Below are 15,765 nucleotides of genomic sequence, written 5' to 3'. Positions count from 1 at the left end.
AGCTCCCAAGGCTGCCTCGGTCCAGAGATTTTCAGCCCCCGAGCGGGTCCATCTGTGTATATTACAAACCAAGGAGCCTGAGCGGAACCAGCTCTTAGTACAGAAGTCTCTGTATGCATTTTTGGTCATTCTTTAGAAAAAAATCCCCCACATCGGACTTGCTGTGTATGAACACATTTTTAAGACTCTTGTTGCTTTGTGCCGAATTGCCCTTTAGAAAGATGGTACCAGCCTCCGCATAGGAGAGGGCTGGCTTCCCCAACTCTTGCCAAAAGCGTTTTAATCTTTGCCAAGGTGATAGGTAGAACATGGTATCTCATTGTTTTCTTTCCTCCAGGAATTCTAAATTATTTTCTTGAGCCACTTTGGACCACCTAATTAGCTCCTTACCTGGGGACTTGAGTTTAGTTTTTCACCCGGTCACCTTCATGAAGTTGCATTTCAATATTATGCCCCTAACTTGATAAAGATCACCAAAGAAAGGCCACGTGAAATCTGCTCCTGCGTTTATTGTTTTAAAACGCCCAAAATGTTGTTGAGGACATCATTTCTTATATCGCTCCGTCTCTCTTCTATGTAATAAAATCATATGCAAGAAATTTCTTCTGAAATTCAGTGCTAAGAAAGGCTTTTGTTCCCAGAGGAACACATATGCTTTTTATTTTTTTTCTGGTTATGAGAATCTTATAATTGATCGCAGTTTGGGGGGCTGCCAGGAGATTCAGAGCCCAATTCAAGGATTGATGACAGTAATTTTGTTACCTCCCGTGGGAAATATGTTTACGTTTTTATTGTTTTTGGTCCCGACCATCTATTTTTATTTTATTATTCACCTAAAGTGTTTTACTTGTAAGCCACTCCAAATCCTGAGGAAAGAGGCAAAAGTCAAAATTTCTCTAAATGATCAGCTCTGATAATCATTGCATCCCTAAAACGTAGCCCGGCCTTGGCACCTGATATAGTGCTCACATAAATACATGCTGAATGAATGAATGAATGAAGGAAAGAAGGAAGAAAAGAAGGAAGAAATGAAGGAAGGAAGGAATAAATAAAGGAAGGAAGGAAGGGGGAAAGAAGGAAGGAAGGAAGGAAGGAAGGAAGGAAGGAAGGAAGGAAGGAAGGAAGGAAGGAAGGAAGGAAGGAAAGCAGGCAGGCAGGCACTTGACAATAAACCAACCAAGAACAGCACTGATATTGATTGTAAAGAAACATGAGTTACTAGTTGATCCAAGAACAGGAAAATGTCACCTCGGAAAATAGGGGTTCAAGAGGCAAAACAAAAAGAAATACTCAGGGTCACAAAAATGTTCAGTCTTCTTATTTCTAGGAATCCAACTGCAAAATGATCCAAAATACAGTCAGAATTCTAGGAATAAAGTTGTTTATCATCGAGTTTTTAAAAATAATTTAAAAACTAGAAACAACCTAAAAGTCCAATAATAGAGGAATTAGTAAAAGATAATTATGATGATCTGTATAACGGAAAGTAGTAGGCATTTTAAATACATCAGTACAAAGAGTTCTGAATGACTTGAAGAAAAACATATGCCGTAACATTGCTTGAAAAAGCAGGGCTCAGAATTGTATTATATACATAATCTTCCTTGCAGTGTAAGATGATATGCACAGGAAGAAGGAAATATGCTACAATGTTATCACGGTTTGTCTCTAGGAAAAGATACGGAGTAATAGTAAGACATTGAAATGCATTTTTGGAGAAGGGTATTATTTCCTCAAAAGCGCAACCAAGGTAGTTTCTTGCTTTTCTGTAGTTTTGAAATATGTCCCCAAATGCAAGGTTAGTTCCCCAAATGCAAGGTTAGTCCCCAAATATCTCGCCTCGATTATGGGTTGGGACTTGCTTCTAACAAATAGAAAATGGTGAAATTGGGGGTTGGGACTTGCTTCTAACAAATAGAAAATGGTAGAATTTGCCATGATGCGTGACTGCCAAGAGTGGATTGTGAAAGGCATTGCTTCTTCCTTGCTATTGCTTCGATTGTTTGCTTTGGGGAAAGCCAGCTGCCACGTTGTGAGGACATTCCGGCAGCCCAAGGAGCGGTCCAAGGGGTGAGGAACCGAGGCCGCCTCTTGTCAATAGCCATGAGTCTCCTCAAAGCAGATGCCCCAGCCCCAGTCAAGCCTTCAGCTGACTGCTGCTCTGGGTTACAAGTGTTTGCTACAACCTCACGAGAGATCCTGAGCCAGTCCATTCAGCGAAGTCACTACCAAATTCCTGACCCACAGAAACTGTGAGATAATAAAACTTTGTTGTTTTTAGTTGCTATGTTTTGGAGTAATTTGTTACACAGCAATAAATAACTAATACACATGGTAACTATGAACTCTTTGTGCAACTATGCAGGGCGTATGTATGCGTGTGTATGAAACTTTGAAATGACTCAGTTGGGTAAAAATCAGAATCAAAGGTTTCCTTTATTTCTTAGTGCATTTTGACAATATATATCAAAAGCCCTAAAAGGTTTCATAGCTATTGACCAAGAATCCAGTTTTTGGGAATTGGTCTTAAGGACATGGAAACCTCCCACAAGAATATAATCCATAAGAGTTGGGATTTTTATTGGTTTGGTTTATTACTATGTCCCCTACACCTAGAATAGTACATGGCACCAAGTAGGGTAGTATTTTGAATGAATAAATACATGAAATAATTTATCAAGCAGTGAAGATATAAAAATTAGAATATTCATCACAGTGATGTTTATGATAGTGAAAAATAGAGAATCACCCAAATGTTAGGAAAAAAGTAAGTGATGTGTAAAGATGAATTAGAATGCATACAATACAGAATGGAATATTATGCAGCCCTGAAACATAATGATGTGGAATGATGCATGTTTTGTAGTAGACTCTTTCTTGTTTGACGTCCAGTAAAATGACCTACTGAATTAACCGACATTATTTTCCCTATAAAACACTAAATATTTCCCATGACATGCCGAATATCTTATTTCCCTTGAATTCCTATTTTCTTATATCTCTGCAATTTTATTCCCACTGTAATTTACCACAAGTCAGCTAATTCAATCCCCACACTTTTGATGCCGGCTATATTGTTTTGTAATTAAGTAACTTAATTAAGCAAATGCCACATAAACTGATAAAATACAACTATGAAGAACAGAGGTGTTTCAATGAACACAAAATAGATTAAGAAAGATGATAAAGTTGAGTTTTTAAAAATGGCCGTAGAGCTGGTTGTGAGCAAGGCAACTCCAAAAGACTAGAAAACTCTGCAAAAATCTGGAAGGACTTTGCGTTCAAGTTGCTTTTGTGAATATTTTGCTCTTCTTCAAATAAACTCATGTTGGAAATTTTAAGTCAGGGTCTGGGTATAGTTTATACAAAAAGAGAGACACCTCATTCCGAGAGAAGTCCTCATCATTCCCGTCTGGTTGTGAGTGTATAGGATTTACGTTACAATAACATGTTTAAAGCACGTGCACATCAATGTTTGTGAGCCCTGCTTCCCATGCCCATCTTCAAGTCCCCATGGAGTTTGCTAAGAGGGTTTCACTGCCCTTCATGAAAAGGTAACAAAATAATTAATAAACTTTAATGAAGTGAGCAAGTTATCACGCGTGACAGTGATTATCTGACACTGGTGGGATTTTCTTTTCCTTATCTGTATTAGCTACGAGGTGTCATTTTTGTAAATAGTCTAAAATAATCTAAAAGCGTTCCCACAGTATTCTACCCCAACCAAACCCGACCTCGCCGCCCTGGGCTGCCCACTGCTAAAGAGATCAGCTCTTCCCTTTTGACAAGTTGTCTGGCCATTAGACGATGGCATCACCTGCAGGCACATAGTTCCAATTGTTTCTGACTTCTGGGAGACTCAATGCCAGGAGTTGTCCTATGGTGCGGGGTGGGTGGGGAGCCCCACCCCCCGGCCAGTCAGCTTTGCCTGCCACTTGCTCCTTCCTCCGGGGCTTTTCCAGGTGTGAGTCAGCCGGGTGGGGGTGGCTGCAAAGGTATCTGCTATGTTCTAAGAATCGAGTGCTATTTTTCTCTGTCCACCCACATCTAGACGGCTCAAAAAAAGAAAAAAAAAAAAAAAGGGGGGAGAAAGGCTTCAGGAAACAGTTACAGAAGGGCAGCTAGTCTCGTAGGCATCGGCGTTGCCTGAGAGATGGGGTACGCTTTGAAGGAAGCCATAAAGGCGAACCCCCACCCCCACACCACACAGGATGGTCCCGCGTCCCTCCGCGCAGGACGCCTCTTTGCTCTCGAGAGCGCAGCAAAGCCAGAAAGATCAGAGACACCTGGTGCCCAGCCTCGCTGTGCTGCTTGAGAGTTATGTAACCGGAAGCCGGTTAATTAACTTGGGCCTCAGTTTCCCCACCTATAAGATGGGAACACTGACTTCTCTTCCACGGAGGTGCCGCAAGGCTTAGACGAGCAGGTTTCGGTGAAATCACACAGCGGCTCTGGATGAGAGTCAGCGCGGTTTGCTGATTTCCGCTTGTTGGCGCCTCCCCTTTCCCCTCTCCACCCCTTCCTCCATCGGACAGCAGCCTCCCTGCCTCCTCCTCCAAGAAGGTCCCCTGGCTTGGCTCACCCCTCGGCTCCTCCAGTTGGCTCTGTTTGTCCCGTGTCGTTTCCCTAGAAATTGTTATCTGACCTCCCTGGACTTGCCTTTCCTCTTCTGTCAAATGGGCGCGGTAAAGAAGACCTTCCTCGCCTGGTCACTGTGGGCTTTAAATAAATGAACGTAAAGTAACCGGAAGAGTGCTTGGCACGCTTTTGGTCCTGTGTGTGTGTGTGTGTGTGTGTGTGTGTGTGTGTGTGTGTGTGTGTACGCGCGCGCGCGTGGTTATGATTTACGTTATACTTTTATTTGTTGCCATTTTCCCCAGTGCCTGTTGAGTCCTTGAGCCCACTGCTAGCTCTCTCATTTCCTTAGAACTATATTGTACTTTCCCCTTTCGTGCCCAGAATAGGCCTCTCTCTGCAATATATTTATTGAATTAGCTTTTTTTAAAAAAAAGAATCTTGAGGAGACATCCAGTTCTGCTTTCCTGGAGCCAAAAGCACTTCTCGCACGCTCCCTGCAGTCAGGGCCCTGCTCCAGCGACGTGAGCTCTCAGATGGGGACACGATGTGGAAGTAGATGACCTTCGCCTGTGCCCACGTGTGTCAGCGTTTTAGCTGAACCATAATTTCACCCCCAGAGCACACCGAAAGCTGGTGACAAAGCTCAGGGCTTTAAATAGTCACTCAAGTGTAACTGTAGGCAGCCATTGCCTTCAGATGCTGTGCCATTAGACAGGGATTGAGAACCTGGGTTTCATGGGCCCGTGAGAAGTTTTTGAGAACTGATCTTTAATTAATTCTTGTGTCTATATCTGGTCTCCTTAATTAGTTTGTGAAATACCTTGAGGGCACAGACGATGACACAGTAATGGTTTGGGTAACATTTTGCTTCCTTTAGAGAAATTCTGAGATCCATGCATTCATTGACTCATTCGATAAACATTCTTCTGGGTCCCTACTGTGTGCCAAGCACTGCTCTAGGGGCTGGGCTCCTGCAGAGAACAGGATGGACAAACTCACTCCTCACGAGGAGCTTACCTTCTGATGGGAAAGGGCACACACACGCATGAGTGAATTACCAGTCAGCACTTTCTGAGCTCACCTCCTAACCGTTAAGCCAGCGTGTCTCAGGTCAGAGTGTGTGAGGCTGGCAGGCTGTGGGCAAGTGTGAGTTTTCTTCTGAGGGTGATAGGGAGCCATTGGAAGGCTTTAAGTAGGGGAGGGACCTGCTCAGACAAGGTTATGCTGGCTGCTGTGCAGAGAAGGCCATGGGGAATCCGAGGTGACCTCCAGGTGACAGGCAGAGGGAACAGTGGACGTGGAGCAGAGTGGAAGGGCGTGGAGCATGCTTTAGAATGGCTTTCCACAGCGGCACCCTGACGTTTGGGCTGGCGCATTCTCCGTTGTGGGGGCTGCCTTCTGTGTTGTAGGATGCCCCAACTTTGGCATTTACCTAGTAGGTGCCAGCAGCATCTCTCTCCGGTTGTGACAAACAAACAAAAAAATGTCTCCAGACATTGCCTAAAGTCCCCTGGGGGGTGACATCACCCCCAGTTGAGAATCATGGCTTTAGAGAAGACACGACAGGACTTGAAGATGGACTGGACATAAGTGGGCAGAGGTGGACATGGGACGGTGAGGGCTGTCTTTGAACTTCCAGTCTGGGTTGCCCACTATCCCACCCTGGAAGGGTAATTGCAGACACAAGCCAGCATGGTACTGATTTCAAGAAGCAAACTGCCAAGGGAGGCAAAAAACTATTCCCACGAACAAATGTGAAGTGACAACCGCAAAGAAGGGAGGTGGGTACCAAGCAAATGTGTGAGGGGGTGAGAGGAGGGTGAGCTGGTCGGGGAGGAGGGAGACGATCTCGCTAAGAGTTAACAACTCAGAGATGTGTAGAGTCAGCTGGATTCACAAGGTTTGGAGAAGGATGCTTCAGGCAGTGGGCACAGCAGGTGCAAAGGCCCTGGGGTTGGAAAAGTCACCGCACATTCGAGGAATTGAAGGAAGGCCAGAGAGTCAGGAGAATGTGGGCCCGGATGGGGCCAGATGATGCCAGAGGTGGGGAGAGTTTGCACAGGGCTTCAGAGCCGTGTTAACATCTCTGGTCCTTTCCAAGATCAAGGAGAGGTCTGTGGAGTGTTTCAAGAGACATGGCGGATGGAGCTTCACTCTGGCTGCAGGGAGGGGGCGGACTTGAGAGGCTCAGAACAGGTGGTAGACCGGTTAGGGGACTCCCAGGGGAGTCGGGGTGAGGCCAGGACAAGGACTGGGGTTGCGGGGGAGGGTGCGAGCGTGTGGGGAGACAGATGTGCAGGAGAAGGACCTTTCTGCAGCTCTTGCTGAAGCCAGGGTTCTGTGGCCGAAGTGCCAGCCCCGCCCGGCCCTGTGTTCCTGTGTCCCCAGCCGTGGGACTGCCCTTCAGGGAGCTCCCAGCTTAGTAAACAAAGACTCCCTTGCCCCTCCCCCCACAACCAAGTGGCACTTCCCAAATTTCAGGGCAGGGACAGATCCATTGGGAACCTCTACCGGCCACAGTGACTCGGGCTGGAATTCCAGCACGTGTTAGACTCTCCTCATTCTTTCAACGATCGGCCTCTGTGCTGCTGCTTGGGGCGGGCCTCACTGGTGCTCAGCCCAGCTCGGGGCTATCTCTTAGCGCCCATGCTCCGGGGGCCATTGACTTGTCGCCTGGCAGAGCTGGACTGGGGGCAGGTGGCACAGTTGTGCCCGTGGGTGCCGAGGCTGGGCCTTGGCAGTCTGGTTTACCCTCCCCCGCTGCTCAGCTGCTCTTTGTGAATTTCTATTTACAGAACATCCATCTTTAGTCTGCCGGGGGTCCCCACACACCTCCAGTCAGTCCTGTTCCTAGACTCTGTGGTTGGCTCGATAATTATCTTCACATCGGGAATCCCCTAATCAGCTTTCTCACGGCCCCCTTTCTCAAAAAGGACTGACAGACAAAAAGCCCAGGGCCACTCTCATGTCGCGGAGCCACCCTCTCTGGTCTGCTGGGGACCAGGGCCGAGGTTTCCGCCCTCGTAAGGAGAGCTCACCCTTCCTTCATGGAAGCCCCTGTTCTAATGCTTCGGATTCACGCGTTTAGCCCTCACCGTAGCCCAGTGAGGTAGGCACCATTCCAGACGGGGAAACCGAGGCATGGAGAGGCACGAATAGCTCACTCCTGACCAAACGATGACTCAGTGGGACACCAGGCAGTGTGGCTGCAGTTTTTCTCTTAATTGCCACCTAGGCGGCCTCTCCGGGGACGGATGAGGGTGAAGGGGGGTGACGGGGAAGGAGCTGCCGGCTGTCGCTGTGTGTGAAGGGGGTGGGCATGCACACGCACCAGGACCTCAGCAAGGACCTGGGCATTAGAAGGAGGAGGAGCGTGTGCCCGTAAGTGCAGAGACCACGTCCAGCTGAATGACCTTCAGAGCTGACTCGGCACGGGCTGCCGGCCCAGCCAGTGGCTCCCTTATGTCGTATTAGGTGTGTGGGACAGAGGGACAGGCTTCCGGGCACAGCTGGGCAGCTGCAATCCCAAGACTGGTATTTTATCAAGTCCTGATGGGACTTTCTGTCCACCTCCTGGTGCTCAGGTCATGTTCTTGGCCTCCGCAGGGCCAGGAGGACCAGCCACATTTGATGTTGCTGAGGTCGCTGCCCTTGGTAATCCACTTGGTGAGCTGGAAGCAGACTCTGGAGGACAGGGACCGAAGCACAGGCAGCTTTGGGTGCAGAACACGCTGGGTGGCCTGGGAGGTGCAGGACTGGGGTCTGTGGGTGAGGAGCAGGCCTTGAGCACAAGGGGAGAGCTGTCCCCAGAAAGGGGAGAGGAAGCAAGTGAAGATGAACTTGGCCCAGGCTGACTCTTGGCTTTGAGAAGGGCTATTCTGTTGTCATTGCTTTTTAATTCTTTTTGACGCTAATTCCCTAAAGAGTGTTGAGCTTGAAGACACTGGGTATGCTGAAATATTCCCTGTTTCACGTTTGAAAATGCCCCCCTGTTTTTCACCCAGGAATAAGTACAGGACGAGGGCCGCTGCCCCTAACAGTGGTGACAGTCCTGAAGCTGAGTCTACAGTGCAGCCAACAGGAAGTATGAAAATATCTATTTCTGGAGAAAAATTCCCGAGATTTGAGCTGAATTCCTTCTGAAATCCTCCTCCCGGTGGAAGGGCACAGTCCAACGTTGGATGATGTCCCCACCGGCTGTTGTGTGTCCCCTGTAATCTGGCGGCGTGGGAACGTAAGCCGCATGCAGGTAGACGGTGCCGGCCTGCCTCTCTACCACGGCCCAGTGCCTGGCACCACTGTCCCTGAGCGGTGCTTCAGGAACAGCCCAGAATGAATGAATGAATGAATGAATGAACGAATGCATGACCTACCCCTACTTTATCCCAGTAGCTGAGTTTCAATTCAAAGCCTGAAGTATTTTAAGAAGAAAGAAAGTGAACCTAAATGGAATGTGTGTGCAACGCGTGTCCAGATGCTATGAGGAATGCAAATGAGACCAAGTACACTAAGGAATGATCGTTATATTTATTCATACACAATTAATGTATCTAACAAAGCATATCATGCAAACAAAGATTAGAGGTCATACGGACTGAGGAAAGCAATATGCAGTAATTTATACATTCATCTCGCCCCCTATAAACCTAATGTCATTTGACAGCTGAATGGCCTCCGCGTTTTGTCAGTGAGTACTGACACAGAATGAAAAACCTCAACCTCCATCTCTTCTCCTCCCTCCTTCACACGTATCAGGGGTCTTACACCATGTTTTTCAATGAATGATTTAAACAAGGCATGCCCTCCACACACACACACAAAACATCATGTAGCAAAAGCAATGGTTTCAAATGTTTCTGACCATCTATAAAAGTTATTCTGAAAGACCCTAATAGAAGGGCTATGAGGTGAATTATTAGACCATTTAGACTTAAAAGAATAACTGCCTTCATGTATGATTGTTGAACAGTCCATTAATTCCCTCGAGAAAAGAATCACATTCTTCCAGGAAGAGTATCAACAAAAAAATCTACGAACAATCACAGGAATAAATACTCCTAAAGCAGAGGAGACAAAGACACAGTTGTTTAATCAGAAAATGCGAAGCCACCCTTTCGTCTTATTTTAGAAAAAGAGGTTCTTATAAAGTGGACTCGATACTTATTTTCTGAAAAGTAGGATTCTGTCTACTCCCATAAGAGATGAACTCTGGAACAGGCGCCAGCGGGCATGCTTGCTGTTGCCTCTTCTTTCTTGGGGAGAGTAACGTGTTTCTGAACTGCCCGGTGGGCAAAATCTTTGTAGGGCATCTCTGGATTTTCACTGAGTGTGAGAGACATAGGTACCCTCCGGGGACTGAAGATAGAGCTGAGGATGTGCCCACCCCCTCCCACACCAGAGGGGGTCACAGAGCCTCGCCGAGCAGATGAAAGGGCCGCAGGGACTCCCGAGAATGCTGTCCTGGGCTGCGTTTGGAAGGGGGGACAATAAAGCCACCTTTCCTACAGTCTGAACATTTCTAGACCTTAGACGGTTGTCCCCAGCGTCTATTGAAAATACGGAGGGTGCCTGTCTGCCCCTTGAACTTCCCCCTGAACTTCTGGTCATTCCGATGAGGACTCCGGACCCCACCAGCAGGGCAAAGTCCTGCAGTGGGAGTGCAGGTCAGGGGTGATCCAGCTGGCCCCTGCCCAGGCCTCCTGCAGGCTCCCCGCGATGGGGATCTTATCAAATTATCAGAAGTTTTATTTTAAAAACTCATTTTAAAAGGATTATTAAAGTTCTCTATAAAAAAGTACAAATAGCCCAGTATATCCAGTTGTTCTATTGTAATTAACAAATTCATTTCTTCCTTAAGGTTTAAAAAGAAGTCTTTGGAAGGTGTGGGCCTTAGTGGAGGGTCATTTGTAAGGCTGTCTGATGGCTGAGTTTGACCTGCACGGCTATGAACTGACACCTGATCGATCACACAGATCAGAGGCGCAGGGATCCTGGACATTCACTTTGAACCTCCCCTACATAGTCCCTGACATTACAGAACGAACAGAATCGTGGCTGACACCATTTCCGGGTGACTGCCTTCAGGCATGAATAACTCAGGCAACCTTTCCCCACTTTCTGCCTCTTCTAACAGAAATATGTAGCATCCCCTAGATTTGCTGCATCGGCCCAAATGAGAAATGACAGAAATGTTTAAGGTCTGCTATCTTTCATTAAAAGGAGGCCAGCAACTCGAGGAAAATGTTTTAAAAATATTCCCCACAACTCCTTGTCAAACTAGTATGTAGCCACGAATACCCAGAGTGTGCCTCTCCTTCCCTCTGTCGTGCCCTCGCTGTTCCTGTGACCCTCATGGTCATCACTCTTTGGGTCCCTGGCCCAGTGTCCATTTCATGATCGTGATTGTGGGGTAGCAGGCACTCCTGCCCTTGCTGCGTTTAAAGAAACAGGAAAAGGTGTGATGCACACACAAGAAACAGGTGACTCCATAAGAGCAAAGTGAGAAAATGACGATCAGGTGGTGTAGCCTTTCTGAGGCTTTTTTAAAAACCTAAGCCTCTCACTTCCCCTGCCCCCTCTTCAGCACAGACAAAACTCTCAAATTTCCCTTGCTGAGTGGAGTCAGGTGGGAACTGCAGGGCTGGTTGGTTTCGCTACTTCTCCATCCAGCCCGGGCTGTCATAACGCTCAGCAGAAAGCTGCAGAAGAAAATGGGTGGGAATCTCCTGGCTTTCGGGGCACACGGATGGTTTGGCTCAGCCCAGAGCGCTTTGAGCTGCCTCTACATAGGGAGGGAAGGGGGCTTCTAGCAGTTGGTGAGGATGCTGCTGGCATTTGGGAGATGTTTTCTGAGGACTAGGCTGTATCCCTGGCAACAAACTCACTCTCAAGGACCAGCAGTCGGTGATTTTCGCCTGCACCAAAAACCTCCAATGGAAAGCCGCTGGAAATGGCAGGAGCTTCCTTGCTAGGATGCCCTTCCCTGCCCCTCCCTCCTGGCTTCCTCCTACTGCAAGCCTCCTTCCCGACACACTCGGACCCTGCTCTTTGCTAAATTCCTTACCCACTTCTGCCTCTGCTGACCTCTTCTCAGAATGTCAGAATGTGGTCTGCACGCCCACTCCGGCAAGTCACCATGCTCTGCTAATGACCTGATGGCTCAGTGAGGTGCTCAACAGTCATTTGCTGGTTTGCATTAATCTTGGTCTTTCATAAACTTTCAACCAACCATCTCAAGTCACGCTTCCAGAGAGCTCTCAACCCTCTGACTTCCTACCGAAATTCCTAATAAGAAAGCCTTATAAGAAAAGACAGTGATTCTGCCTTAACTTGAACAGGTCATGGGGATGAAAGTAAATGTGTTGATGAGCCATCATTTCGGTTCTTGGGGCCTCATATCAACTTTCTGAGTTAGTTCTTGCCTTGAGTGAACCCCGCCCTTATCCACTGAGGACTGCACCTGGCAGCACACTCTAGATCCTTCCATTCAAACCAAGCACCCTGTGGCTTTAGAAAAGACGCCAAGCGCTGACCGCCCACTGGCCCGCAGCCTCAGAGGGGAGTCCCGCAGAAGCAGCAGCCGCCATCAAGGGAAAATGAGGCAAGGCAATTTGATGGCCTTTCAGAGTCACAGACCGGCGAGGCCGGTGGAGACTCAGATTGTGCTAGATTCTGCCGGGGGCGTGGATAGTACTGGTGACTGGGGCGGTACTCAGGGGCCAGAACTTCCTAGAGTCCCCCAGTCACCTGACCCTTCGAGGCATCCTTCTCATTCCAGCCTGTAACGGGGCTGCTGCAGTTAAAACAGCAGCCCCTTCCTTGTGCTTTTATTTCAGACGATGGCCCCGAAGCGGGACGATGCCAGAGAATTTTATAAACCGACACTGTGGCTAGAGTCTTGTTAATGGTCACCCACGTGCCTTATTCTTTCAGCAATAACCATTCTGGGCTGCCAAAATCTTTCGAGCATCAGCCTTTCCCTCAATCCAGCACATAGCACAGCACCGAACAGGCGACATCATGACCACACTTCGCCGGGCCCTGGTTTCATACTGCTTTCCCCCTAAGTTTGTCCTTGAGCCCGCTGTCCCTCAGGCAAAGTGCTGGGCCCCACGGATAGAGAATTTTCTTTGAAAACTTCGTCACACGTTCTGAAAGAATACCAAGCCGGCTGAGATGCTAAATATGTTTCCTGGAGAAGTATAAATAATTTGGAAATGTGTCGGCCGTTTCAGGGGAAGCCTGTGACCACTGCTGGCCTAACACAAGCAGGAGGCATGGGGCTCGGGAGCAAATGGCCCACACCCCACGTGTGCTTCTCTGGGACTCTGTGCCCTTCTGGGGACCTCCTGCTGCTCTGTTCTGGGGCATGGTGACTGGCTCTTTTGTTTCTCAGGCTCTTTCTATAAATTGGTCCCTTTTCTATCAGACCAAACGAGGTGCACCTGGGGAAGAAATGTCCCCACAACGTGCACTGACCAGCAGGACTGCAGCTCTGGGTGTGCTGGGTACCCTTGGGAGTTCTGAAGTCTACGGTTCATCAGAGATGGCAGAGGAAGGCGCTTTTCTCTGGTCTGACCCATTCTCTACCCATCTCTTCCTCCCATCGGGGGTTCCCGGGACAGGCTGGCTCTCTCATCCCAAAGCCCCCTCCGTGGTCACATGTTACAAACATTTCAGGCAAAGAGCCAGAATAAAATCGAGGAGGCACTTAGCTGGAAGATGCTTTTGGAGAAGAGGGAGAAACAAAGCAGCTTTCTGGAAGGGCCACTAGCAGCTTCCGTTCTGAACATTCTCCCTGTCGTAGGAGACTGGCTCCTCTGAGGACCCTGCGTGAGGACGGTGTCTCACCACTGAAGTGCTTCTTACAAGGCTGCAAAGGCTGGTTCTAGCAACAGCTGGAGAGAGAATCTGTAGCCTCTAAAAGGAGTCTGCTCAGAGCTCCGGGGGTGGCCGTGCCCAGGGGGCTGCGGACGGTTTGTCTCGTGAAGTCTGCACGTGCTGGAACAAACGAGCAGGTCCTTTCAGGGGCGGCCAGCTGGACAGCACGCTCCTGGCGTGTCCACGCACACAGATCGGGAAGGGCACCTTCCCGTCCTACCCCCTGTCGCTAACGGTAACGAGGCTGAAAAAAAGGAAAACACAACCAACCGACCAACCAAAGCCCAGGGGCGGTGATGACACACATCTGCTCAAACGTACTCGCCACACTGGAGTCAAACACTTCCCGCTGTCCCCAAGAGGAAGCGTGGCACAGGGACCCGAACAGGAGATGCTGTTAAGAAGCTAAGAGAGAATCTCATCTCAGAAATAACCCCCCAAAACTTTTGTTTGCAAGTAGAATCGAATATTTATATATATGTGTGTATATATATATATATATATGCCTAATTAATCATGTAAATTAGCCATTCATTTCTGAAATTAGATCTATGTTAAAAAAATGAATATCTCCAATACAGCGCCAATGTGCAGGGCACGCATGGGGCGGGGGCGGGGAAGAGGAAGCATGGCAGCGAAGAATTAAACTCAAACTTAATCATCAAAGGTTAGAAACAAGAGCCTTCACAAATATAGCACGATTGTGTCTTATAAAATTATTATATAATACTCTCTTTATACTTGATACGATTATATCAATAATATAGATTCACTTGTTATTCAGGTTTATTATAAACATGCAAAATTCATTGCATGATGCATTTGCAAAACATATGAAAATCCTTCTCGCAGTAAAACATCTTTGAGCTGATATGTATTCAGGTTTCCTGATTCTACAGGTCCAGGTGTGTCATTCAACATGAACTAGAAGGGGGAACCAAAACCATACCGGTTTTCATCCCAAAGGGGATGTCAAGGGCCAGAGCTGGGAGGGAACTCCATCAGCAAGGACTGCTGCTAGCTAGCGTCAACACTTTAAGTTACTGTACACCGTACTCTCATCAACGACACTGCGGCCTATTAAATAAATAAGTACAAAAGGGGGTGGGGCGCACACTTCAGCTTCTCGGGAAGTAGGTAGCAAAATATCCGCACGTGGGGGAGGGGGTTGGCTAACAACGCTGGCGAGTAGCGCCATGATTGCTGATGGCACCCCGGGTCACAGAATAATCTCCCAGAGATTACAGTGGACGAACGTATGCCCTGGTTTCTCCTTGATTTGAAACGATTTCATGTGCTCATTTAGCAAAGTCCTTAGAAGATTTGGCCTCTTAAAAAAAGAAATGCAAGTATCAAGACAGGGAATCAGCCGAGTAGGGTACAACATGACAGATCCACCGAACCCGCATCTGAGGTTTTCTTTCTCTCTTTTTCTAAACTGGTAACCACCGGATGATGACGGGGTATGACTGTCAAGGTCTGGGAACAGGGAGCTTGCAAACGGCGCCCAGGCCCCTCGGGGTTTAGGAACGGTGTCCGCTGAGGCAGAGGACAGAAGCGACACGGATGCCCACCCCCGACCCCGCCCTGCTCACTCTCTGGGCGCCTTGGGTGGAGGGGTGTCCAGCCTGCTGCGCTGGGGGGGGGGGCAAGTTCATTTCCACATCTCTGGTGGGGGGATCCTGATGGTGAAAATCTGACAGCCAGAGGATACGGAAAATATATCAAATCGTACCGAAAAGGGGGCAAGAGTCTGTTTACTTTCTAGGAAGGGTTGATCTACAGCCAGAGGTGACTTCTACATGATTAAACTGGACACTGTACATTATCATCTTCCACTAAGATAATGTTCTTGGTTGTAAGAGAGAGACCCTGAACAGTTGGTCGCATTCGGACAAATAACCCTACAATTTTCAGGCCTCCATCTGGAACAAGGAACAAGGCTGTGGCCTTAAAATTTTAGGGTTAAGAATCATTTCTCGCTGCTGGGGGGTTGGGGGGGCGGTGGGGCAGGGTGCTGGGGGCTGGGGAGGCGTTTGTTCTGGTTGGTGAGTTTCATACTGCGCTCTGTAAGATGGGGTGCACGAACTGGGGGTTGACGTACGAGAACCCTTCGAAATCAGACTGGTCTATGTTAGCAATGACCAGCTGGTCGGGAGGCGTTAAGACAGGCTGCCCTCGTGTGAAGAACTTGTCAAAGTTTTCTGCTCCTTTGCCGCACTGCGGAGAAAAAAGAACAGGAAGGAAGGTCAGTGAGGGGCAGGAAACAGGGAAGCAGCTGTCCCAGCGCGCTCGGCAGGGCGGAGG

At 48.2% G+C, this 15,765-nt stretch overlaps 1 protein-coding gene across 1 annotated transcript in view; it reads right to left on the bottom strand.

The window, feature by feature from the left end:
• Nucleotides 1–9,081: 9,081 nt before the first annotated feature.
• The window catches only part of PRKCA (protein kinase C alpha), a 378,887-nt gene continuing 372,203 nt past the window's right edge, over nt 9,082–15,765 (bottom strand). Inside the window, exon 17 of the mRNA XM_015589706.2 lies at nt 9,082–15,678. Coding sequence (XP_015445192.1) covers nt 15,514–15,678 — 165 coding nt within the window. The 3' untranslated portion in view covers nt 9,082–15,513. The remainder of the gene's footprint in view (nt 15,679–15,765) is intronic.

This window comes from Pteropus alecto, unplaced genomic scaffold (assembly GCF_000325575.1).
Source record: "Pteropus alecto unplaced genomic scaffold, ASM32557v1 scaffold134, whole genome shotgun sequence".
In the NCBI taxonomy this organism is placed as follows: domain Eukaryota; kingdom Metazoa; phylum Chordata; class Mammalia; order Chiroptera; family Pteropodidae; genus Pteropus; species Pteropus alecto.
This window is presented reverse-complemented; position numbering and strand designations above follow the sequence as displayed.